Below are 27,277 nucleotides of genomic sequence, written 5' to 3' on the forward strand. Positions count from 1 at the left end.
TTTTGACTGAAATCCAAGTTTGTTTTTGTGTTTTTTAAGGTTTATGGTTGGCTTTGTTGTTGTTTTTAATTTTTTAATTTATTACGATTATAATTAGATGTGGATTGTGGGATGCCCTTTTACTTTAGGGTTCAGATCATGTTAATGAGATATTGGGTATTTTTGAGTCCATATGTTACATATATAACATATTTCCCAAAATTAGTCATCTTCAACCTTGATTCTTTAAACCTCAAGGCAAGATAGAATCTTGGGGGAAGTAGAAAAAGATGGAAATTTTGGTGAAGAGCCAAAAGATGACAGATTTTGGGGGGAAAAATCAAGGTATTTTTAGTAGAGGTTGAAGACTGCATTTAGCAATTTTTTTTTTTTTAAAACTTTGTCATCTGCAAGCTCTATGTTAAATGATTTATAATCTATTCAACCTCATCTTTAATCTGTTTTGAACATCACCTTAAATCTTTGTAGAAAATCCTTTTTTCTTTCTTTGAAGGTAATTGGGGGCATAAGCGGGCCCCCCAATGGCTATATTAGATAATAAACAACTTACAAGTTTGCGAAGACTTTCAAAAACAGGGAACGTAGCCACAAAGCCAGAGAAACAACAATCAAAGCAACACAGAAAAACTATCCCCTCTGGGTATATTCTACCTCTCTCATCATCCTCAATTATAGTCTTCAACTCTTGAGGTTCAAGCTCTCTCTCGCCCACTGTTGTTGCCATAGAGGCTAACATGTCCGCTGCTTTGTTGATTTCTCTGCAGGCATGAAGGAACTCAATTAAGATAAAGGACTGCCTTAAAAGCTTTATGGAATCCACCACTGTTTCAACTCACAATGGTACGGAGCAATTCCCATTAATACTGTTAATGATCAGCTTTGAATCTGAGACTATTAATTGGTGATCAGTTATTTCAGATTGCAAAAGCAGTTTCTGGGTCTCTGAAATACCCTTTTTAAATCTTATGTTGTCATCCCAGGAGAAAGGGACCCATGTGGGACAGCTGGAGCCTAAGAGGTCTTGGGATATTTTCCTTGAATATGTCCTCCTCCGCAGTAAGGTAATCTCCTTGTCTAGATTGAATGCTTGTACCTCTATTTCTAGCTCCCGTCTTTGATGGTTTGGTGTTGCTATCACCGGTGTTTAACCAATTGATCCTGGTCTTCTGTCTTAAGGATGAGTCCACTCTATTAGCAGTAATAAAGTATTGTTGTGAGATCCTTTTTTGCCTGCCTACCCAACTCAAGGTTGAGAGAGGGGGGGGGGGGGGGGGGGGTTCTAAGAGAAATCTCCCTCATGTCTCTCCAGAGATTCCTTCTTTCCACTACTTAGTTGGACCCATAGATAGCAGTAACCCAAGAGGGCTGGCCCTCAAAAGGACTGACATAAGCATGAATCAGTTGGTTGCTGATGTATATGATTCTGACCACAACAACTGTGGGGGTTTTGTGGTACAGGATGAAGATGAGGGCAGTTGGGGTCATTTTATTAGTCTATTAAAGTAGATCGAGGTCAAGTAATATCATTCTTTGGGAATCATAGGCAGTGTTTTAAAGTACCTAAGGCGTTTTGGGTTCTTGAGGTGAGGCGTAAGACTCGAGGCGTATTTTTTCTAAAAAATATATGAAAATAGATAATAATAAATTCAAAAAAATATAAAACAAATAAACAACCTTCAAGCATCAAATAAACATTAAACAATAAAAATGTAGAGAAGTAGGAATGGAATATAGTAGCAAAATAGCTATATATCATCACTCATAGAATATCAAACATCAATAGACAACTACACTAGGTCTAGGAATGAAGTTTTAGACCCTATTATAAACTAGAGAAGAATTAAAACAATTAAAGATTCACTTCCTCTAGGCATTTCTATAAACCACCATCATAAATAAGTGGAATATAACAAAAAACAAAAAACAAAAAACAAAAAACAAAATAATCAAACACAAAAACAAGAAAGAAATATGAGATTTTTTTTTTAAAAAAAAAGGTAAACAGTTCAAGAATGTACATAGAAAAATCACATACCTCAAAATTTTAGAAAATCCTTGATTTATTGGCTCTATTTGACCACAATCTTGTAAGAAAGTTTTAGGAACCTATAGATTCGAAATCGGATGAGTATTAGAGCCTCTAGGAAGAAATTTTGGTGTATGGAGATTTTAGGGTTTCAAAGAGTGATTTGAGAGAACTCTTGATAACCTATGATTAGAATACAAATAACACTTGTATTTAGTAGACTTTAGTAAATAAAAGACATTGGGGAGGAGGGGGTGTATTTGTGTAAAATAAAGCAAGAAAAAAAAATCATTTTAGGCCTCGCTTCAAGGTGTATGACTTTTAAAACACTAATCATAGTTGTATCTCAAATATTCACCAAAACATGGAGGTGTATGTCGAAATTACGTTTATTTAAAAATAAAATAAAATAACCTTTTGTTTTTTTTCTGTGATGGGCAATTTTTCATCTCAAATCATATTGGTTTGTTCTGTTTTTCTTTGTGGGTTCTCAGGAGAATTAGAGGCCCAACACCAAATAGCCAAAAATCTGAGGTTGAGTCTCTTGAGGTGGAAGCCATTACTAGCTACACATGGAAAAACTGAACTTCACGAGAGAATTTGTTGGATGAGAGGTCCATGTACCACAATATATGAAATTTAGGCCCTGCTTGGTACCATGCAAATGCAAAAGCTTTGCACCGCAAATGATTTGCAGCACTTTTTGGGCTGCAAACTATTTACTGAAATTTGTGAAGGATTTAAGAGGTTCATGCAAATAATTTGCAATGCAAAAAAATTTCAGATTGTAACCAAGCACCTGTAAAATAGATTCCAACAAATCATTTGCATTTGCAAATGATTTGCTTCGTACCAAGCAAGGCCTTGGGAATTTTGTCACCTGAAAAGTTTTTATTGGACAAGTCTTGAAAGCTTAAGGAGTACATTATTTTCATGGAAAGTTGCAATGAACCAGAAAAGTTATTTTGTCCTAGCCAAAGGGTTATAAGATTGGTCCTATCCCCGATGTTCACTAGAAGTTGGCCGGTAAAACTGTTATTTGAAAGATGAACCACTTCTAGGTTGGGTTGGAAAAGACGAGGTGGGAGGGAACCTGTGAGCTTGTTGCTATGGAGAGAAATCTTCTCGAGATTCAAATCGAGCCATTGAGGGATCATCCCTTCCAATTCATTATCACTTAGATTTAATGAATAAAGATCTTTCAGATCGGCCAATTAGGAAAGTTTCTGATGATGCCATAGGATCCCAAGTTTAAATTTTTCAATGAAAATTTGGGGTTGATAGTCAAGTTGCCACTCAAATTGGATTTGTTTCCTCCAAGAGACAATTCCTCCGTTCAATTTCAACCACCTGTCAAAATACGATAAGGTGTAAAATCCAGGATTAGTTTTCCAAGTTAGTAAAGAGTTACTAAAATTTAATTTCACCTGATATTTTGTTGTTTTGGAGGAGTAAATGAACAAGGTTAGATAAGTTCCCAAGTGAACTTGGACTTCTACCAGTTAAGTTGTTGTAATTGAGGTCCAACCTAATACGGTTGGACAAGTTGCTGATTTCAATTAGAATATTTGATGAAAGAGAGATTTCGAAGGGTCAAGTATTGCAGTTTCCTCAGATTCTGCCAAATTGATTTTGGAATTCCATCTGTTGTAATAGTATCACTGAGGTCCAATTCAACAAGCTTCGACATTTTGCCAAATGACGTTGGGATTCCACCTAAAAAGTCATTATAACTGACATTGAAACTCTGCAATTGATTGAGGTTCTTGATCTCTTTAGGGATCTTTCCATATAGTTGGTTAGAGGACACATTCCACTATCTCAAGCTTAAATCCCACTTCACGACTTAGATTTCCTTATAGCGAATTCGAAGCAAGTTTAAGGTATTTTAGATTTCTGAGACCAAATATTTGGGAAGGAATGGAGCCATTAAAGCTATTATGATTTCCAATTAGTATGGATTTGAATTGGAGGAGGGCTTGTTTATGATCTTCAGGGCAGCATAGACAAAGAGTTAGAAGAAGAAGAAGAAGCTGAAGTAAGCAGAAGAGCAATGAAATTGTGGTTGTGATTTGGCCGTGGATTGATTGGTTTCTTTTGATCTGGTTTGGGAAGAGAGGCTACAGCTTCCACACCCAGACGGATCGTCCTCACTACTCTCACTACATTGTGAGTGGTTTCCTCTAAATAATGAAAAACAGTTTTCTTGCTAACTTGGTAAGATTTTAACTCTTACTGAGGGTCCTTGGGCTCAAATGGATTACCACATTGGCAATCCAACACCACAGCACTCTAGATTTTATGGAAAAACTCATATATAATATATATATATATCTATTCAGCACCAAACATTTTGGCCAACATTTTAGCCAACCATTTTTTTGTCCTACATGAGTTAGAAGTTTTGGAATGGGCTGATTTTTGGTGATGATGATCTCCTCACCGTAGAGATTATCCTCACCAAAAATCAGCCAATTCTCAATTCCAAAACTTCTAACCCATGTTTTGAAAAATGTTTTGCCAAAATGTTTGGTGCCGAACATTTCCCATATATATATATTGGGCTTGATCGAAGGTTTGGAAATTGGGTGGTTCCACGGAACTCCCAAATTTAAACTAAAACTCTACGGTGAAAAATAACATTAGTTTTTTTCAAAGCTGAAAATTTTGTCCTTTACAACCTTGTGGCATCGGATCATGTTTTTGGATGCCACATGGTTAGCTCAACTATCCTTAGTAAGAGTTGAAACGGTACTTTAAGTTAGTAAGGCTAGTTGGACTCCTAAATAATTTCTCTCATCTTTCTCATTGCAAGTCTGTCATGAAAACAACTAAGCAGAATCTGTCAGACACAAGTACCTTGCAAGTTTGTCGAGGCTAGAAAAATCCAATTGAACAGAAAATGCAAAATGTATCCCTAGGAAAAAGTGGATTCCTCAGAACTTACCTCTAGGAAATCTGCCTTATCAGAATTTAAATTATTTTTGATTGATATGCCTATTTTTAATGAGTTCATTAACTTGGTGTTGGCAGGATTTGAACCCAGGTCTTTGGTATCATCACCCAAAGACTTTACCAACTAAGTTAGTTGGCACCTGCTTTATAATTTAAATTATTGGATGGTATACCACAGCATCTCATCTTATATCTTATACAAACATTAGGAGAATTGTGGTGCCCCGTTTCTATAACAACATATAGTGTCAACAAGTCACATTTTGGTTGGAGAGCAAACCAATAGGGGAGTGCGTGCAATGTAGAAAATGGCATGTTTTAGGAGTCCGATGTGTTCTAAGCTCTTACTAAAGGATCTTGTTAACTAGGGCGTATGTTGAAGTGCAATAAATACATATGAGAAATTGAATTTTGTATAAATACGCCCACACAAAAAAAATATGTTTCTTACCAAAATGCTCTCAGATGCTTATTCCCTAAGTGTATTTATTGCACTTTAACGTTAACAAAACTCTTATGGGTCTTGTTAACTTGTGCCCTTAGGGCATACGTTAAGATGGATGAAATACACTTGGAAATAAGCATTTGAGGGTATCTTTTTTAGAGGAAAAATATATTTTGGGGGTATTTTTGTAAGAAAAATAAATTTTAAAGATGTATTTAGTATCATCCATGAAAACATTTACTCACTCGTGTTATGTACTTGAGAGTTGTTCTAACAATAATACCCTTGTATATTATTTGATGATAATTTCTCCCTTTGACTCTACTTAGGTAGTTTTAAGAGTGGAATTCAAAAGTCCGAGCTTAGATGGTGAGGAGGAATTTGATTCTTTGTGGAAGACAAACATTTTTATAGAGGGGTCATCTTGTCATTAAATAAAACAAATGATTTGTAAAGGGGGAAGATGAACTAAGGTCCGTCTGTTTTGGTTGGATTCTTTGGGTTGCTAATATCCTATGAACTTGCTTGAAAGCAACATATATTTTAAGAATAATGCTGAGGTGGCCTCACATCGCACGCACTGACGTTAAAAGTGTATGGGAACCGTAGATACTTTCCTCGAGATATGAGTGAAAGCATCTATGGTTCCTAATCATTTTCATGTCTGGGTGTGCGATGTGAGGTCCAAGCTTGTGGTTACTCCAGCACGACTCATATTTTAATGATAAGAAAGATAAATAAATAATAAAATCGAACTGCACCCCTAGGATTGGGCAAGTTATTGCTCTCTCTCTCTCCAATGTACAAGTAAAAAAACTTGGCACTTCTCTTTTTAGGTCTTTCTCTTCATACAACATAACAACCATACCAGAAATAGTGGAAGCAAACGAGTCCCAGATTTGGAGCTATTTCAATCTCATTTCTTGCCTGCAGTTTTGATTGCGATTTTGACGGAATACTATCAGATTCGTGAAGACTTGTCCATAAATTCAAGGCAACCATTGATATCCCAAACAGAGATCATTTGGAATTATTTGCACGGTAAAAATTGTGGTATGCTTGTGTTTGGTTTGGTTCGAATGTATTTTTATTCCGCATTTTATTTATAGGTATATTTCCATTGGTTTGCACATATATGGAAAGGCGAGTAGAATTTCCCAACACTATCCAATGGGTACTCACAGGTGCCCAATGCCGATTTATTTTATCATTTCCTTTTATACTATAGATGATTTAAGATTTTTATACATTTTTAGAATTAATACATATTCCATATAGATCTCCAATTTTCCATACAAGTTGTCTATTGGAGCTTAAAATGAATCATCTCTTCTAAAAGTTTATTATTTGCAAAGAAGAGGAATTTTAAGTTTGGAAAACCATTAACTATTATCTTTTGTAGAACGCATTATAATTAAGTTGATATTTTTGTAGATAATATATTAATTTTGAAAGGAAAAACGTTTTTCAATGATTTAAAATATTTTTTTTTGATAGGCAAAGCAATTTTTATTAAAACGAAAAGAATAGTGGTAAGATGTTCGCGGAAAGAAAAAAAGAAAAGAAAAGAAAGAGGAAATCATAGCAATAAAACACCCTCAATCATTACAAACAGCTCCCATCAAAATAAAAGATCTTCAAAAGAACTCCCTCCAAACTTGCAAAACTATGGAGAGATCATTATCATAAAAAATCAGCCCATTCTGAAACTTCTAACCTTTATTTTGAAAAATATTTGGTTCTCTTTAGGTCCTTTGAACGCTTCTCATATACATAGATGTTAAAATACTATTGAATTGCTATAATTTTGTGTTTTGAGGTGGGATAAACGTCCCCTCAACTATAGTTTTGTGGGTGGAAAAATGTTTGATTGACTTACGTTACACTTTGTCTTTTCTCTTTACTCTCTCTAATTTTATTATATCTTTCTTCTTTAACTTATTTAATTATTATTTTTTTCTCTCTTAACTTCAATTTTTTTTTTTTTTTCTACTTTTATCCTCTAAACCCCCAAAGAAGATTCTCGTGAACTCTAGTATATATATATAAGTAGGTAAGTCTCAAAATAGAGACCAATGCTTCATACAAGGAATGTTGCTTTCTTTGGACCACCTTGTGATTTCTTTCCAACCAAATGTCTCAACAAATGGCAAACGGGATTAGAGACCACAGAATTCTTCTTTTTAGAGGAAGGTTTAGTACAAGCCAACTCTAGCTAAGCAAGAAGAGACTTATGAAAGCAACACTTAATCCCAAATAATATAGAAAATTTGGCCAAACTTTTGTAATTTGGGGATATGGTGCATACTTACTTTTGCAGGTGTAGGTAAATTTTTTTTGGGGAATAGCCTAAGAAACCGAAATAAATTGTTTATGCTTCATGTTTACAAAAATTCGATGGCCCTGGGCCGTCGAAGGCTGATGTACTATATCTGGGACTCATTAAGTTTGACCACCTTTTTGACGGCTTTGGTGATGTGAGGAAAAATTTTCGATGGCTATGGGTCGATGAAATTTTTTTTTTTCAACTTGATCCAGTTTGATGCCATTTTTCAACAGGCTGGGCCATCAAATTTTCGGTAATTAAACGACCTTAGGCTGTTGACAAATGCATTTTTTTACGTGTTGAAATACTTATGGATCCTAGAGATTGTAGGATTAATCACAATGGAAGTGTAATAGAAGGAACCTATCAAATTAGGATTGGGATACATAAGTAAAAAAAAAAAAAAGTTATGAATTAATTAAAGGATTTTAAGATCATTCTACATATTGAAATCATGGTTTCAAAACTCAGGGCTGAACAATACAAATGCACAAGTCATTTTTTTGATGGAGATTTAATACATCACGTTCAATGTTTTTATTTTTTGAACGAGACGTCTCAAATGTATCGGAAAACTCATTCAAGATGACTCGTCATCAAATTTATTTGGTAGGAAGTGGTGCTTGAGTGATATTTTAAAATTTGTCATAAACTTTTTTCACTCATAGTGCTCGAGTGAATTGTAAATAAAAATCCCAATCAAGACCCTGAGTGATCAAAGAGACAAGTGTTTAAGGATCCCCTTGGTGTCTATAGTCCCTATGAATAGTATATTAGATGAACCATGCTAACCTCAGTAGTGTGGATTTTACATGGTTTATTTGCTTCAACATTTCGCTTCTCAACAAAGCATGTTCCCCCAACACCTTTGAATGAATAATTTGATGGTCTAAATGATAGAATAAAAACAAAAATTTCTTTTAGTGATCCGTCATTTAGATATAGCTCTGCAACATCACACCTTGGCAAGCAGACACTTAATTTATTCTTGCATTGTAAGAATGAAACATTTATAAACTATAACATATGCAAAACACAACACAAGTTCATATTTTGTAGTTCATCATAACATTAACATGGAGATTATACTTCATACTCACTAAACACATTTGGGGGAATCCTTAACTCATTTTGTTGCTAGAAGCATTGGTTGACTAATCGACGATTTTGGGTGAAATATTTGATTAAGTGGAAGAGAAATACTGCCCAAAAGAATCCAACTGGAAATCCAACCCATGCACCTTTCCACAAAAACCATGGCTCCTCCTCATCCTCCTTCGTTACATAACTTGGTGGACTCATAGTGTGACATGGAACGTGAATTTGTTTCCCACATAACCCCTTGTTGTCAGCATAAGAATTGAGATTGTTCATTGTATCCATCTGATTACCTTCCGGAATCTCACCCTCAAGCTCGTTATTGCTTACATCTAGCTTAGTTAGTTGTTTGAGATTCTTGAATGTTTGAGGAATTACACCGTAAAGCTCGTTATGTGATAAGTCTAAGCTCTCCAGATTTTCAAATCCTCCAAAGCTCATAGGGATGTTCCCGGAGAGTTTGTTATATGAAATGTTGAGTGATTTGAGACCTTTAAGAGAACCTAAAGAAGATGGGATCTTACCAGACAACTGATTACTTGACAAGTCCATCAAGTTATACATATTTAGGGTCTTGCTAGATATACGTTGCATGATGCCCTTCCACATTGTGCTCATGCCATTTATTGATATAGAATATGGTATGCTTGATGGCAAAAGAACACCTTCTACAAGACCATTAGGATTAGGACCATGAGTCTCAATCATCCCGGTGATATTTCCAAACATCTGTGGAATTTCTCCATTGAGATTATTGCCAGAAAGGTCTAGAATTTGAAGGCCAGTTAGGCTGGCTAGAAGATGGGGGATTGACCCATGCAAGTAATTTTCCCTTAAGTTTAGAATTTTTAAACTTGAGATTTGAGAGAGGAAGTTTGGTACCTCACCTGAAATTTCATTGTTATGGAGATCAAGGTATTGGAGGTTTTGCATTATTGTCAAATTCTCCGGTAGGCGGCCTGAGAATTTGTTTTGACCAAGCTTGAGTGTAAATACCATCCTTCCAAAGTCCACTGGAACCACACCAGAGAATTTGTTGGAGGAGAGGTCCACATACCACAAATTATGGAATTTAGGAATTTTGTCACCTGAAAAGTTGTTATTGGACAAGTCTAGAAAGATTAAGGAGTAAATTGTTCCCATGGAAAGTGGCAACGAACCAGAAAAGTTATTTTGACCCAATTGAAGGATTGCAAGATTGATTGAATCCCCAATGTTATTTGGAAGTTCGCCGATAAAATTGTTATTTGAAAGATCGAGGAATTGTAGGTTAGGTTGGAAAAGACGAGGTGGGAGGGAACCTGTGAGCTTGTTGTTTTGGAGAGAAATCCTCGTGAGATTCAAATCGAGCCATTGAGGGATTGTCCCTTCCAATTCATTATCACTAAGATCTAAAAAAGAAAGATCTTTCTGGTTGGACAACCAATTAGGAAAATTTCCAATGATGCCACAAGATCTCAAGTCTAATATTTTCAATGAAAATTTGGGGTTTATCTTCGAGTTTCCAGTACTCAAATTGAGTTTGTTTCCTTCAAGAGACAGTGCTTCCAATCGTTCAATTTCAAAAAACTCAACTGGAATTCCTCCTGTAAAAATAAAAAATTATTTGTTAAACTAAGGATTAATGAATTTCCAAGTTAGTTAGTTAGTTAGTAAAGAGAGCTAACTCATGAAATGTGAATTCACCTGATAATTTGTTGTTGTCGAGCATTAAAGAAACAAGTTGAGACAAGTTTCCAAAAGAAGTTGGAATTCCACCAAAAAATTCATTAGAACTGACATTGAAACTCTGCAATTGATTGAGGTTCCCGATCTCGTTAGGGATCTTTCCATATAGTTGGTTATTGGACACATCCAAACTCTGCAATTGATTGAGGTTCCCGATCTCGTTAGGGATCTTTCCATATAGTTGGTTATTGGACACATCGAAAATCTCTAATTGATTGAGGTTCCCGATCTCGTTAGGGATCTTTCCACTCAGCGAATTTATGGCAAGTTTAAGAAACTTGAGATTTCTGAGACCAAATATTTGGGAAGGAATGGAGCCTATAAACTGATTACCAACCAAGTTGAGAGAAACCAACCTAGTAAGGTTAATAAAACCGTTTGTAGGAATTTCTCCATAGATTCCATTAAAAGATATGTCCAAGTTGGTGAGGCTTCTTATATGGAAGAGTGGTGTCAAGGCTGCAGAAGTCGATCCCATAAGAAGGGAGGAGAGATCAAGGCGTTCGACTGGCCTCGAAGAAAAGGTAGTAGAGCAGCTTACGCCGTTCCATAGACAACAATCAGAATTGGAGACCCAAGAATCTAAGGTGGAGGATATCGTAGAACTATGGCTATGATTTCCAATTAGTATGGATTTGAATTGGAGGAGGGCTTGTTTATGATCTTCAGGGCAACATAGACTCAGACTCATGAAGAAGAAGAAGAAGAAGAAGAAGTAAGAAGATGAGCAATGGAATTGTGGTGGTGATTTTGCCATATTGTCAAAGTCGTTGAGTCAAAATCTACCATGAAAGCAACTAATTAAGCAGAACTTTTCAAACACTACTACCTTCCAAGCGTCTTCCTCGACAATAAATGCTTTAGGGATTCCAATGAAAAGGAAAATGTATCTTTCCTCTTAGGGTATGTTTGATTGCACATGGAAAATAGGGTGGAAAATCAATTTCCATGGAAAATGATATTTTTCAAGTGTTTGATTGCACATGGAAATGGAATTCATTTTCCACCCCATTCAAAAGTCCACTAAATCATGGATTTCACTTTCCCACCCATATGGGTGGGAAAATGAAATCCACCCATATTTTCCATCACCAATTCTTCCCTACCACCACTACCACCACCACCACCACCACAATCACCACCACTACCACCACCACCACCACCACCACTACCACCACCATCACCATTATACTAACCTCGTCATCGTCGTCATCGCCGTCATCACCATCGCCGTCGCCATCGACTCCGTCTCCGACCACCTACTATCTTTCTTCTTCTCATTCTTCTCCATCCCTCACCTCATCCGCCACCACTACCACCACGTTCTCCCTCCCATCTTCCTCACTTACCTCCGTCGCCACAGTCACCGTCGTTGCCGTCGTCGCCGCCACCATCGCCGTCGTCGCCGCCACCGCCACCGTCGCCGTCGTGGCTGCCACCGCCGCCGTCGCCGTCATGGCCGCCACCACCGTACTCGTCGCCGTCGTGGCCGCCACCGTCGCCGTCGTCATGGCCGCCACTGTCGCCGCCACCTTCGTCGCCACATCCTCCCTCCTCCCTCTTCCTCGTCATCTTCTTCTTCCTCTCCCCCTCCTATCATCTTCTTCCTCCTTCTCCTCTTTTTCTTTTTTCTTATATTTTTCCATGATTTTATCCATGCGAAATCAAACAATGGAATTTGATTTTCCAACCCTACCTATTTTCCACAACTAATTTTCCATGGATTTCAAATTCCATGGAAAGTGACTTTCCATGCAATCAAACATACCCTTAAATCCTAAGCCGGCTTGAAAAGTCCTCCTAAAGCATTTATTATTCTTTCTCCTTTCTCTTAGGTTGGTAGATCCATAACTCTATTCAGATTGTTGAAAATGAGATCTAGGATTTTTGATTCCACAAAATATATTAATTTTGATTTTCTATTTTCCAAATGTGTTAATTTTGCACGAAACAAAATAAAATTTGATGTATTTACCGAAGAGTTGTTCTCAGATTCTTCAAGTTGAAAGGTAATTTTGCTATTCGGTTTCTTTTTTTTTCCACCGATTAGGATTTCATATCATTTTAATTTGATTTACAAAAGTGAGATAAATATTTTGTTGATTTGTCGATGATTCTGAATTGGATGTTGTAGGTTTGTTCGATTCCTTATTTTATTTTCATATATTTTTTTCGTTGATGATCATGAGATTCATTGTTTTAACATTGTTCTCAGATTTGTTGACTTTCTAGAAATTAATTGCATTTCTCTAACTAATATTTTAGATAAAAATAGATCATTTATATGATGTTTTACATATTTTAGATTTTTATTATATATTTTTTGTTTGGTATTTGCGTGCTAGTATTCTGTTGAAGTGAATTGGAGGCATTATTTATTCTGATCTGGTTCTGTATGTAGTTGTTAAATGGTTCCTAACTTACACAAACAGTTCCTCTATTTATACAGTCTTGATCTTCTTCAAGTTTGCTTCTTCAGGTATGATCTTTTTCTAGTTTCTATCAACCATCAATCGACTTCTTTTCAATAATTGAAGTAGTGAGATGCCATTAATATATATTTTTTCTATTGGGTTGTGCTGCGTTGACTCAAGAAATGACTCAAGACCTTAAATATATAAACACAAAATCCAACAGTTGAAAATTATCATCAAGATATGTTTTATTCAAATACACATAAAATCTCAAATGTTAGATTTTGTGTTTACATGATCAAGATTTTGTGTCATTTCTTGAGTCAATAGTACTCGATCCATTTTTATATTAAATTTCTAATGAGAAAATTTATCAAATAATTATCGGTATTTTGATTTATCACCAAAATACGTTACTGTACTTTTGAGTTTGGTGTTTCATTATCCCTTCTTTTCTTCATTATAAATCAAACATTTAAATGCTTGATTTCCATGAATTACTATCTTTTATTTATTTTATTTTATTAGTTGATTTATTTGATTAATCACTTTTATTTGAATATCAATGGGAAAAGAGATTCGCAATGACTATGTTCAATGAGTATCAATTAATTACTCTCTCTCTCTGTCCGTGTTGTCATTTGTTTTTGGTTGAAAGTTTGTGCGTAGCCGTGTTTGATTAGAAAAGAGGAAAGGCTGTAAAGTAGTTTTGATGTTTGGAAGTCAATCTAACCTGACTAACTTAGAAAGATTTTCAATCTTACTAAGGGTAGTTAACTACAACTTGGCGTCCAAAAAAACATGATCAGGAAAAGAAATTTCAATAACTCCTTATTTTTCACAGTTTACTTTTAATTTTAAGTTTTAGGAGTTTGATAGTTGTCCATTGTGATCAACACCTTGGATTAAGATTTAAAAAAAAAAAAAAATTCCTTAAGTCTGATTTTTTCAATGAAATTATCTAGAAGGCAATTGTATTGGATTTCCAATGCGGTAATCTATGTGTATTAAACAACCCTTACTAAGATTTGAAATCTTACCAAGTGAAATTATCTAGTAGGCAATTGTATTGGATTTTCAATGTGGTAATCTGTGTTTTTCATTACCAAATAATCCATCAATCTTACGACTGATAGTAGATCAAGCCCAAATAAAAAATTAATTTTCAACAAATTATATCAAGCCCAAGAAATTTTTCCAACAGATTTTCTTTTTTTTTCAGTGAAATTATAAAAAAAGAATTCAACTAATTTCTTCTATAAAATCAAGAGGGCTATCATGTTGGATTGCCAAGCACTCTGTCAATCATACAAATGAGGTTAGATCAAGCCCAAAATACATGATGCGATGACCAAGTTTGTGGAGGACTAAATTATAAGAACTTTTGGAGAGAGAAAATTCCAAAAAAAAGTTATTTTTCAATGTTAAAATTTAATTTTAAATTTGGGAGTTTCGTGATGTTCATTAGTCGTCCAATTTCAAAACCTTGGATCAAACCCCAAAAAGTATGTCTATATATATATATATTAGAATCCAAGTTTTTTCATGAAATCTAGAGGGGTGTGGTATTAGATTATTAATATGATAATAGACAGGAATGAGCCAATTCACACGCATCAAACTATTCTTTAATAAAGAATAATCATTCACTTTCTCAAGTCAAAAGAATCATTCCCCTTTTATTAGGTGAAGCCAAACCCCCTTGATGGACTTGACAATCTGATCACTCGTCCCTTGGTTGACTTGACCATCCAATTCGTCTCCTAAGTCCGTTTCTCACCTTGAGAGAGTGAGTCTTCCCTTTTCCTATCCTTTGTGACATCCAAAATCCATTCCCACTAGGAGTAGTTTCACATGCTTTTTAATTTATATGGTCTTCAAGTGGTTTCTTTTGAACCCAAACAATAATTTATTAACTATAGGGATTGTTATGTTTATCTAGTGTGCAGCTGTCCACATCTAGTCCCAGGTTTTGCAACAAATGGTGTATCATATTGTCTCCAACTTACTTTGTGAGGAAAAAAAATGGACCATCACCTAACAAACTTTGGAGATATATATATACACCCCTGTCAAATTGGTGATATTATCTTTACCCCATTCTAAAATTCAAGATGCTCTTTTTTTCCGCTGCTCACTGCTGTAAATAGTTGTTACCGATGGAAATCTATTTTGTAGCAGCGGAAAAATCCACCGCTATATATCAAAAATGTTGTAGTGAAGTTTTTCCATGAAATCTAGAGGGATGTGGTATTAAATTGCCAGTATGATAATTCATTTGTACAAAACAACCCTTAATAAAGCCTAAAATCTTACTAAGTAAGGAAAACGATTCTCTTAATAATTTCTTTTGTTAGAGAATCTTGGGAAAGTAGGATTCCAACCTTATCCAAATTTTGGCATCTACTCAGCCTACTCTAAAAAGCAAATAGAATATTTATCTATTTATTTATTATTATTATTATTATTATTATTTTGAAAAATTAGAATTACAATTTGACTGGATTTTGAAAACTACCTGTAAACACCCTAATTTGAACGTCCCCTACTCGAAAGGGCCCAAAAACATCGATTTTTCAACAAAGGTTGCCAATAGGCCTCAAAGGTCCAAATCATTGAAAAGTGACATTTTGATCAAATCGAAACCCCTAAGACCTCCTAATGGTTTAATGGGCCCACCAAAAGGATTTAACCTACCCTATACCTTCCCAACCTTCACCGCTCCGCTCTTGTATGCAGAAATACCCAATTTTCAATAAAATTCTCCAACGGACCTAAGAAGTCTGATTCACTAACACGTGACATTTTAATTAATCTAATAAAATTCTAAAAATCCTAAAAAGAGGAATAAATATTAATGAGACTTGGGACACCCCCTATCCGCTACGCTTCCCACCGCTCCACCTCCAAATCTAACTACCCTAAGCCCACCTAAGATCCATCATACCTTCAACTCTCCAAAATCAATCTCCCACTTTATCTAACCTAACCTAAACTTAATCCCACATCACCTAAAATCTAAAACCAATCTATACCCTCAAAATTCATTCCAAAATAACCCCCAACTAATTCCTAAAACCCAAAACCATTTCTAAAACCCAAGTCCAACACTACAAAGCCCACAAACCCCTACTCATATTCAATTCATATCCAACCCACAACCCTAACCTATTAACCACAATCTACATCAACCAATCACCACTTATATCATCAAAAGGTGACACATGTAATCCTCCCCTCTCACCTCTCTCATCTAATCACCTACCTCCATCACTCTTCTCTAACACCATCAACCACCTACATCACAACCCATACCCTACCCTAACCTAACCTATCACTCTTCTCTAACACCATCAACCACCTACATCACAACCCATATCTTCTTCACCCACCTTCCCCTAAAACACTCTACCAACTTAGATCACAACCCACACCTCCCTCATCATTCCTTACAAAACCATTTTCACAAAACAAATCCCACACTCTTTCTCTCTAAACAAATAACCACCATCACCAATCAACCAATCTCATCACCCTACTCTCCCATTTTAAGAGTACACATTGCAAGTGTGTTGCTTCGGATTGGTCGGCTTTGAATGCTACGTACCAAATCGGTTTGTTCAACACTCAAACGAACTAGTACAAGATCACACTATGTGAAAATCCCAAGTTTTAACAAAAAAAAATTGTTGGGCCGGGCTTGTCGAATTTTAATACTCAAATTCCGCAGCCCATGGATCACAAATTTCATATCCACAGAGCACATTCTGCGATTGCCACTTCGTCTCTCTCATTTACACACTTTGTTTGTGTGTCTCTCTCAAATGTCTATCTCTATCCCTATCCCTTCCTGTCTCCCTCGATCTCGTCTCTTGATCGATCTTATCTCTCCTTCTATTTGATCTATCGATCTTTCTTTATATGATCGCTCAATCTCTAAACTCCTGTAGTAATTTCTCGATCTTTCAAAATTGGAAACAATGGATTGAAAAAGAAGTTCTCTGTTATTTTTTAAGGTAAGTCTCTCTTTCTCCTTTCTCTTAGGTTGGTAGATCCATAGCTCTGTTCAGGTTGTTGAAGATGAGATGTAGGATTTTTGATTCCACAAAATATATTAATTTTGGTTTTCTATTTTCCAAATGAGTTAATTTTGCACGAAACAAAACCTAAGAACAAAACAAAATTTGATGTATTAACCGAAGAGTTATTCTCAGATTCTTCAAGTTGAAAGGTTTCGCTATTCGGTTTCTTTTTTTCTTTTTTTCTACCGATTAGGATTTCATGTCATTTTAATTTGATATACAAAAGTGAGATAAATATTTTGGTGATCTGTCGATGATTCTGGATTGGATGTTGTAGGTTTGTTCGATTCCTTATTTAATTTGCATATATTTTTTTCGTTGATGATCATGAGATTCATTGTTTTAACATTGTTCTCAGATTTGTTGACTTTCTAGAAATTAATTGCATTTCTCTAACTAATATTTTAGATAAAAATAGATCATTTATATGATGTTTTACATATTTTAGGTTTTTATTATATGTTTTTTGTTCGCTATTTGCGTGCTAGTATTCTGTTGAAGGAATTGGAGGCATTATCTATTCTGATCTGGTTCTGTATGTAGCTGTTAAATGGTTCCCAACTTACACAAACAATTCCTCTATTTATACAGTCTTGATTTTCTTCAAGTTTGCTTCTTCAGGTATGATCTTTTTCAAGTTTCTATCAACCTTCAATCGACTTCTTTTCAATAATTGAAGTAGTGAGATGCCATTAATATGTATTTTTTTCTATTGGGTTGTGCTGCGTTGAGTCAAGAAATGACTCAAGACCTTAAATATATAAACACAAAATCCAACAGTTGAAAATTATCATCAGGATAAGAATCATCGGGTTATGTTTTATTCAGATACAAATAAAATCTCAAATGTTAGATTTTGTGTTTATATGATCAAGATTTTGTGTCATTTCTTGAGTCAATAGTACTCGATCCATTTTTATATTAAATTTCTAATTGGAAAATTTATCAAATAATTATTGGTATTTTTATTTATCATTAAAATACGTTACTGTACTTTTGAGTTTAGTGTTTCATTATCCCTTCTTTTCTTCATTATAAATCAAACATTTAAATGCTTGATTTCCATGAATTACTATGTTTTATTTATTTTATTTTATTAGTTGATTTATTTGATTAATCACTTTTATTTGAATATCAATGGGAAAAGAGACTTGCAATGAAATACTATGTTCAATGAATATCAATTAATTACTCTCTCTCTCTCTCTCCGTGCTGTGATTTGTTCTTGGTTGAAACTTTGTGCGTGGCCGTGTTTGATAAGAAAAGAGGAAAGACTGTAAAAGTAGTTTCGATGTTTGTAAGTCAATCTAACCTGACTAACTTAGTAAGATTTCAAATCTTACTAAGGGTAGTTAACTACAACTTGGCATCCTAAAAAACATGATCAGGAAAAGAAATTTCAATAACTCCTTATTTTTCACAGTTTACTTTTAATGAAATTATCTGTAAGGCAATTGTATTGGATTTCCAATGTGGTAATCTATGTGTTTTTCATTACCAAATAGTCCATCAATCTTACGAGTGATAGTAGATCAAGCCCAAATAAAGAATCACTACAACATTTTTGACCTACTGCGGCGTTTTATAACAGCGGATCATTTTATCCGCCTTTATATATATATATATATTGCAGCGGATAATTCTATCCGCCGCGATAGATACCCCCGCAAAACGTCTATCTTGTATATTCAATTCCTATAGCAGCGGAACAGTTTCTCCGCCGCTACAAAACCCAATTTTCTTTTATAAAAAATTTGGTTTAGTGAGTTTCGTTTATAAATATTTTTTTAATTGAATATAGCAGCAGATTGGAACCCCTTCCATATCCCATACCACGCACAAGCCGCACCCCCCCCCCCCCCCCCTCCCTTTTTTTTTCCCTTTTTCTTTTTTTCCATAATCGCCTCCCCATGACTCGAACCTTGGACGTGGGGTTGGCTTTGATACCAAATGTTAAGACCCAAACCAATGCTCCAAAAATACCTAGGTGTTAATGGAGTGGAAAGTTCTCATCCCACTATCTATAACTTTATAATGTAATTCTCTTCTTTTGGTATATTAATGATTTTATATTGGACTACACTATGAATAACATCATATGAATGCAAACATTTCCCATCCTAATGTGTAGCATTCTTCTTGGTTTGATGCTAGTGTGGGACAAGAAGATGGATCACACAAAGTTCAACTGGTGTTGGTATCATGTTCCCACCTTTGCTCCTTACAAGGTTGAAGGAGTCTTCTTTCCATTAATTCTTGCTCAGGGCGGGACGGCTCAAAGTGCTAAAACAGCTGCAATAGTGTTACAAAGTTTGACACCAAATGCACAGAGTGTGTTTAAAGTTCTTGTTGAGCATCAATTGGCTCATTCTGATGAAGAAGGTAACTTTTAGCCAATTCTTGTTAATAGGGCTGGCAATGGGTCAGATAATACCCGTCTACCAAACTCATCCGACCTGAATAAATCGGATGTGGGCAAGGTTTTTCTACCCGATTAAGAACTTGGGTAATATTACCCGGTACCCATTTTCCCAAAATTTTTGTAAGGTTGGGTATGAATACATGTCATATCCTGCCCGATTACCTATTCACCCGAGGGCAAAATTATAATTTCGTGTACTATATATAAATACATGTAAAATTAGGGTGTTTATTATATAATATTTTTTATTAAGGCAAAAACGTTTCTGGAGAGAGCGTAACAGTTTTGGTGACCCAAAAATCGGGTACGGTTATTGACTTAAAACTTGGCCAAAAATTTGGACTTGGGTATTACCCTAAAATTTGGGTAAGAAATCGGGTATGTGTGTGTGTGTTTTAATTCTGGTATGGAGTTGGTACAGGCCTTACCCGACTCATTGCCAGCCCTACTTGTTAAAGCATGGCTGGTCTTTTATTGTTCATTAACTTCATGTCGCATTTATTGTCTCAGGTATGCCAATTAATACCTTGTACACAATCTGTCGTGAGCGTTTCCTTGTTAGTAGCCAGGTTACACTAAATGCCCATTTTACAGAGTTCAAAGATCATGAGCTTGTTAAGACAAGAAGGCACACCGATGGCCAGGATTGCTTATTCATACCTCTTACATCTGAGGCGCTTGAAAAACTATTACAAGAGATTGGTTGAATAATCATTATCTTGTATTTCATTGCTTCAACAGCTTATTAGGATGGCTTTTGTGGTTCCTTGGAAATATGACTTTTTAACTTCGTCATTGAAATAGATATTTAAAGTTTAAGAAAGTATGGTTTATTTTTCCGTGTATGCCTTTCGTCACTGAAAATTGTAGGTAAGGTAAGAGAGAACGTCGTGTACAAGTAAGGTTATACATGCTCATACTCTTATACTAAAAAGGAAACACAAACCGACAATTTCATATTTTGATTTAAAATTTTCGTTTTGCATTACTCTCGACAAATCTTACAATTATTTTATATTAAAATTTAATAAACTGAAGTGACCGAAACTTGTCTATGACGTCTATTCTGCAACCCACTTTATCTCTTATTCTAACATTTAGCACTAAAGTATGGAGAGTTTCTACCTGCTAGCTGTGTACATGTTAAAATTTTAAACATGTTCATCTAAGAACCTTTGCTTTTTGATGCATGTGATCCGTTAAGACATGCAGACTGGTTTGCCATTCCAAGTGAATGAGCAGTGAATATATTTAACAGATAAAGTGAGTAAATTTCTTGCTTTTCCTTCTACAATATTTTGTTATATAGTTCTGATTTTACCACATTTCTTGATATTGAATTGTTTTCAAGTCCTAAATAAGTTGAAGGGATGAATTGCTTATTTATAATAAGATTTCTTTGATTCAAGGTTTTTTATTTCTTCAATTTATTGTGTTTTTGTTCATCTTTCGAGACGCTTTTGTCTTGATTTTTAGCAAAGCTGAACCCAATTTTGAATTCGAATTCATGAGGTTTTCATGAGAATGATGCTAGAGATGGTATTTCAATTATTTTCATGCAGATGATGTTTGGAGATTGGATTTCAATGCACTCTTCAATCATAGGGTTTACTCAAGGTCCTTTGATTTGCCTTATTGGGTCTCTTTTCATTTTTTTCTGAATCAAATTTTAGGGTTTTAGTTTGCTGATGCTTCTGGAATTTCTGCTGTATCTGTAGCATAAGCTTCAAAGTCTAGTATGATATTATCCTGATGTCCATGAGACTCTCTTACCATCCATGAGAGTCTCTTACCGAAGGTGAGGAAACATGAGGTTTTGACTGAAATCCAAGTTTGTTTTTGTGTTTTTTAAGGTTTATGGTTGCCTTTGTTGTTGTTTTTAATTTTTTAATTATTATGATTATAATTAGATGTGGATTGTGGGATGCCCTTTTACTTTAGGGTTCAGATCATGTTAATGAGATATTGGGTATTTTTGAGTCCATATGTTACATATATAACATATTTCCCAAAATTAGTCATCTTCAACCCTTGAATATTTAAACCTCAAGGCAAGATAGAATCTTGCGGGAAGTAGAAAAAGATGGAAATTTTGGTTAAGAGCCAAAAGATGACAGATTTTGGGGGGAAAAATCAAGGTATTTTTTGTAGAGGTTGAAGACTGCATTTAGCAATTTTTTTTTTTTTTAAAAACTTTGCCATCTGCATTCAACCTCATCTTTAATCTGTTTTGAACATCACCTTAAATCTTTGTAGAAAATCCTTTTTTCTTTCTTTGAAGGTAATTGGGGGCATAAGCGGGCCCCCCAATGGCTATATTAGATAATAAACAACTTACAAGTTTGCGAAGACTTTCAAAAACAGGGAACGTAGCCACAAAGCCAGAGAAACAACAATCAAAGCAACACAGAAAAACTATCCCCTCTGGGTATATTCTACCTCTCTCATCATCCTCAATTATAGTCTTCAACTCTTGAGGTTCAAGCTCTCTCTCGCCCACCATTGTTGCCATAGAGGCTAACATGTCTGCTGCTTTGTTGATTTCTCTGCAGGCATGAAGGAACTCAATTAAGATAAAGGACTGCCTCAAAAGCTTTATGGAATCCACCACTGTTTCAACTCGCAATGGTACGGAGCAATTCCCATTAATACTGTTAATGATCAGCTTTGAATCTGAGACTATTAATTGGTGATCAGTAATTTCAGATTGCAAAAGCAGTTTCTGGGTCTCTGAAATACCCTTTTTAAATCTTATGTAGTCATCCGAGGAGAAAGGGACCCATGTGGGACAGCTGGAGCCTAAGAGGTCTTGGAAGTGATTGATATTTTCCTTGAATATGTCTTCCTCCGCAGTAAGGTAATCTCCTTGTCTAGATTGAATGCTTGTACCTCTATTTCTTGCTCCCATCTTTGATGGTTTAGTGGAAAATTTGGTGTTGCTGTCATGGATGTTTAACCAATTGTTCCTGGTCTTCTGTCTTAAGGATGAGTCCACTCTATTAGCAGTAATAAAGTATTGTTGAGAGATCCGTTTTTGCCTGCCTACCCAGCTCAAGGTTGAAGGAGAGGGTGGGGGGGTGGTTGGTTCTTGGATATTGTTTAGAAAGATTTGTTCATTTATTTTGTCCTAGCCAAAGGGTTATAAGATTGGTCCTATCCCCGATGTTCTCTGGAAGTTGGCCGGTAAAACTGTTATTCTAAAGATCAACCACTTCTAGGTGGGTTGGAAAAGACGAGATGGGAGGGAACCTGTGAGCTTCTTGTTGTGGAGAGAAATCTTCTCGAGATTCAAATCGAGCCATTGAGGGATTGTCCCTTCCAATTCATTATCACTTAGATGTAATGAATAAAGATCTTTCAGATCGGCCAATTAGGAAAGTTTCCAATGATGCCATAGGATCCCAAGTTTAAATTTTTCAATGAAAATTTGGGGTTGATAGTCAAATTGCCACTCAAATTGGATTTGTTTCCTCCAAGAGACAATTCCTCCATTCAATTTCAAACAACTCCACTGGAATCCCTCCTGTAAAAATAAGATTAGGTGTAAAATCCAGGATTAGTTTTCCAAGTTAGTAAAGAGTTACCAGAATTTAATTTCACCTGATATTTTGTTGTTTTGGAGGAGTAAATGAACAAGGTTAGATAAGTTCCCAAGTGAACTTGGACTTCCACCAGTTAAGTTGTTGTAATTGTGGTTCAACCTAATAAGGTTGGACAAGTTGCTGATTTCAATTAGAATATTTGATGAAAGAGAGATTTCGAAGGGTCAAGTATTGCAGTTCCCTCAGATTCTGCCAAATTGATTTTGGAATTTCATCTGTTGTAATAGTATCACTGAGGTCGAATTCAACAAGCTTTGACAATTTGCCAAATGTCGTTGGGATTCCACCAAAAAAGTCATTATAACTGACATCTAAACTCTGCAATTGATTGAGGTTCCTGATCTCTTTAGGGATCTTTCCATATAGTTGGTTAGAGGACACATCCAACAATCTCAAGCTTAAATCCCACTTCATGACTTCGATTTCCTTATAGTGAATTCGAAGCAAGTTTAAGGTATTTTAGCTTTCTGAGACCAAATATTTGGGAAGGAATGGAGCCATTAAAGCTATTATGATTTCCAATTAGTATGGATTTGAATTGGAGGAGGGCTTGTTTATGATCTCCAGGGCAACATAGACAAAGAGTTAGAAGAAGAAGAAGAAGCTGAAGTAACCAGAAGAGCAATGGAATTGTGGTTGTGATTTGGCCATTGATTGATTGGTTTCTTTTGATCTGGTCTGGGAAGAGAGGCTACAGCTTCCACACCCAGACAGATAGTCCTCATTACTCTTATTACATTGTGAGTGGTTTCCTCTAAACAATGAAAAACAGTTTTCTTGCTAACTTGGTAAGATTTTAACTCTTACTGAGGCTCCTTAGGCTCAAATGATTACCACATTGGCAATCCAACACCACAGCAGTCTATATTTTATGGAAAAACTCATATATATATATAATGCTTGATCGAGGTTTGGAAAAATGGGTGGTTCCACGGAACTCCCAAATTTAAACTAAAACTCAACGGTGAAAATAACATTAGTTTTTTTCAAAGCTAAAATTTTTTTCCTTTACAACCTTGTGGCATCGGATCATGTTTTTGGATGCCACATGGTTAGCTCAACTATCCTTACTAAGAGTTGAAACGGTACTTTAAGTTAGTAAGGCTAGTTGGACTCGTAAATAATTTCTCTCATTTTTCTCATTGCAAGTCTGTCATGAAAGCAACTAAGCAGAATCTGTCAGACACTAGTACCTTGCAAGTTTGTCGAGGCTAGAAAAATCCAATTGAACGGAAAATGCAAAATGTATCCCTAGGAAAAAGTGGATTCCTAAGAACTTATCTCTAGGAAATCTGCCTTATCAGAATTTAAATTATTTTTGATTGATATGCCTATTTGTAATGAGTTCATCAACTTGGTGTTGGTAGGATTTGAACCCAGGTCTTTGGTATCATCACCCAAAGATTTTACCTACTAAGTTAGTTGGCACCTGCTTTATAATTTAAATTATTGGATGGTATACCACAGCATCTCATCTTATATCTAATACAAACATTAGGAGAATTGCGGTGTCCTGTTTCTAATAACAACATATAGTGTCAACTTTTGGTTGGAGAGCAAACCAATAGGGGAGTGCGTGCAATGTAGAAAACGGCATGTTTTAAGAGTCCGATGTGTTCTAAGCTCTTACTAAAGGGTCTTGTTAACTAGGGCATAGGTTGAAGTGCAATAAATACATATGAGAAATTGAATTTTGTATAAAAATGCCCACACAAAAAAATATCTTTCTTACCAAAATGGTCTCAGATGCTTATTAACGAAGTGTATTTATTGCACGTATTGAAGTGCAATAAATACATCCGAGAAATTGAATTTTGTATAAAAACGCCCACTAGGGCATACGTTGAAGTGCAATAAATACGTATACTAGGGCATACGTAGAAGTGCAATAAATACATCTGGGAAATTAAATTTTGTATAAAAATGCCCACACAAAAAAATATCTTTCTTACCAAAATGGCTTCAGATGCTTATTACCGAAGTGTATTTATTGCACATGTTGAAGTGCAATAAATACATCTGAGAAATCGAATTTTGTATAAAAATGCCCACTAGGGCATACGTTGTGAAGTGTAATAAATATGTATACTAGGGTATATGTTGAAGTGCAATATATACATATGAGAAATTGAATTTTGTATAAAAACACCCGCACACAAAAATATCTTTCTTGCCAAAATGGCCTCAGATGCTTATTATTGAAGTGTATTTATTGCACATGTTGAATTTGTTGCACTTCAACGTATGCCCTAGTGGGCGTTTTTATACAAAATTCAATTTCTCAGATGTATTTATTGCACATGGAAGTGCAATAAATATGTATACTAGGGCATACGTTGAAGTGTAATAAATACATCTGAGAAATTGAATTTTGTATAAAAATGCCCACACAAAAAAAAATCTTTCTTACCAAAATGGTCTTAGATGCTTATTCCCAAAGTGTATTTATTGCACTTTAATGTTAACAAAACCCTTATGGGTCTTGTTAACTTGTGTCCTTAGGGCATACGTTAAGATGGATGAAATACACCTTGGAAATAAGCATTTGAGGGTATCCTTTTTAGAGGAAAAATATATTTTTGGGGGTATTTTTGTAAGAAAAATAATTTTTAAAGATGTATTTAGTATATGTTAAGATGAAATTACTCCATCTAGGAAAACATTTACTCAGTCGTGTTAGATATTTGAGATTTGTTCTAACAATAATACCCTTGTGTATTATTTGATGATAGTTGCTCCCTTTGACTTTACTTGGGTAGTTTTAAGAGTGGAATTCAAAAGTCCGAGCTTAAATGGTGAGGAGGAATTTGATTCTTTGTGGAAGACAAAACATTTTTATAGAGGGCTCATTTGGTCATATTATAAAAGTACAAATGATTTGTAAAGAAAGAAGATGAACTAAGGTCCGTTTGTGTTGGTTGGATTCTTTGGGTTGCTGACATCCAATGAACTTGCTTGAAAGCAACATATATTTTAAGAATAATGCTGAAGTGAGTTCAAGATTGGACCTGACATTGCACACACTTACGTTAAAGTGTATGGGAACCGTAGATGGTTTTCCTCGAGATATGACTGAAAAAGTGTCTATGGTTCCTAGCCATTTTCATGTCAGGGTGTGCGATGTGTGGTCCAACTCATATTTTACTGATAAAAAAGATATATAAATAATAAACATGAAATATTTCATATAATTAGTCATTGAGCTATGTCTTAACTCTTAAACAGTGAGCACAATAAAAAATTAAAATCAAAATCAAACATCCTCAACCTTCCTGAACCAAGAAATGAACTGAATTTGTTCAACTGTTTCTTAACCCAAAATCGAATTGCAACTTGTTTCAAACCAAACTAGTCCAAAGCTATCGATTTGATTTGGTTCTCGGTTTGAACTAGATTAAGTTTCTCACCCTTAGGATTGGGCGAGTTGTTGCTCCCACTCCCTCTCTCTTTCACCAATGTACAAGTAAAAAAACTTGGCACCTCTCTTTTTAGGTTGTCTTTTTCAAACAACATAACATATATACCAGAATAGTGGAAGCAAACTAGTCCCAGATTTGGAGCTATTTCAATCTCATTTCTTAACTGCAGTTTTGATTGCAATTTTGACGGATTATTATCAGATTTGTGAAGATTCATCCATAAATTCAAGGCAACCATTGATATCCCAAATGGTGGTATGCTTGTGTTTGGTTTGGTTTGATTCAAATGTACTTTTATTCCGCATTTTATTTATAGGTATGTATTTCCATTTGTTTGCACATAGATGGAAATGCGAGTACAATTTCCCAACACTATCCAATGGGTACTCACAGGTGCCCAAAACCGATTTATTTTGTCATTTCCTTTTATACTATAGATGATTTAAGGTTTTTCTACATTTTTAGAATTAACACATATTCCATAAAGATCTCCAATTTTCCATATAAGTTATCTATTGGAGCTTAAAATGGATCATCTATTCTAAAAGTTTATTATTTGCAAAGAAGATGAATTTTAATTTTGGAAAACCATTAACTCTTATCTTTTGTAGAACACCTTATAATTAAGTTGATACTTTTGTAGATGATATATTAATTTTGTAAGGAAAAACGTTTTTCAATGATTAAATTTTTTTTTTTGAAAGGCAAAGCAATTTTTATTAAAACGAAAAGAACAGTGGATAAGATGTTCACCAAACAA

At 35.1% G+C, this 27,277-nt stretch overlaps 2 protein-coding genes and 1 long non-coding RNA gene across 5 annotated transcripts; 2 read left to right on the top strand and 1 right to left on the bottom strand.

The window, feature by feature from the left end:
- On the top strand, window positions 1-6,704 carry LOC147404925 (uncharacterized). The gene is made up of 4 exons (XR_015177991.1): window positions 1-640; window positions 765-840; window positions 981-1,061; window positions 6,263-6,704. It is a non-coding gene; the product is annotated as an uncharacterized LOC147404925 (long non-coding RNA).
- A 1,947-nt stretch (window positions 6,705-8,651) lies between these two features.
- On the bottom strand, window positions 8,652-11,454 carry LOC147404926 (uncharacterized). Its single transcript, XM_086441028.1, has 2 exons — window positions 10,537-11,454; window positions 8,652-10,436 (listed from the first exon to the last, which is right to left on the bottom strand). Exons 1-2 carry the CDS (start codon window positions 11,333-11,335, stop codon window positions 8,890-8,892), a joined length of 2,346 nt encoding a protein of 781 aa, XP_086297154.1. The 5' UTR covers window positions 11,336-11,454; the 3' UTR covers window positions 8,652-8,889.
- A 5,349-nt stretch (window positions 11,455-16,803) lies between these two features.
- On the top strand, window positions 16,804-20,339 carry LOC147404927 (origin of replication complex subunit 2-like). 3 transcript variants are annotated; one of them, XM_086441035.1, is made up of 4 exons: window positions 16,804-17,008; window positions 17,563-17,695; window positions 19,229-19,456; window positions 20,007-20,339. In XM_086441035.1, exons 3-4 carry the CDS (start codon window positions 19,243-19,245, stop codon window positions 20,201-20,203), a joined length of 411 nt encoding a protein of 136 aa, XP_086297161.1. In that variant the 5' UTR covers window positions 16,804-17,008; window positions 17,563-17,695; window positions 19,229-19,242; the 3' UTR covers window positions 20,204-20,339. The 3 variants fall into 3 exon arrangements, with proteins under 3 accessions (XP_086297161.1, XP_086297162.1, XP_086297160.1); XM_086441036.1 differs by lacking the exon at window positions 17,563-17,695; XM_086441034.1 differs by lacking the exons at window positions 16,804-17,008; window positions 17,563-17,695 and having other exon boundaries at window positions 18,943-19,456.
- Window positions 20,340-27,277: the final 6,938 nt, after the last annotated feature.

The sequence above is a fragment of the Akebia trifoliata genome, chromosome 4 (genome assembly GCF_017979445.1).
Source record: "Akebia trifoliata isolate Shusen 1 chromosome 4, ASM1797944v1, whole genome shotgun sequence".
Classification (NCBI taxonomy): domain Eukaryota; kingdom Viridiplantae; phylum Streptophyta; class Magnoliopsida; order Ranunculales; family Lardizabalaceae; genus Akebia; species Akebia trifoliata.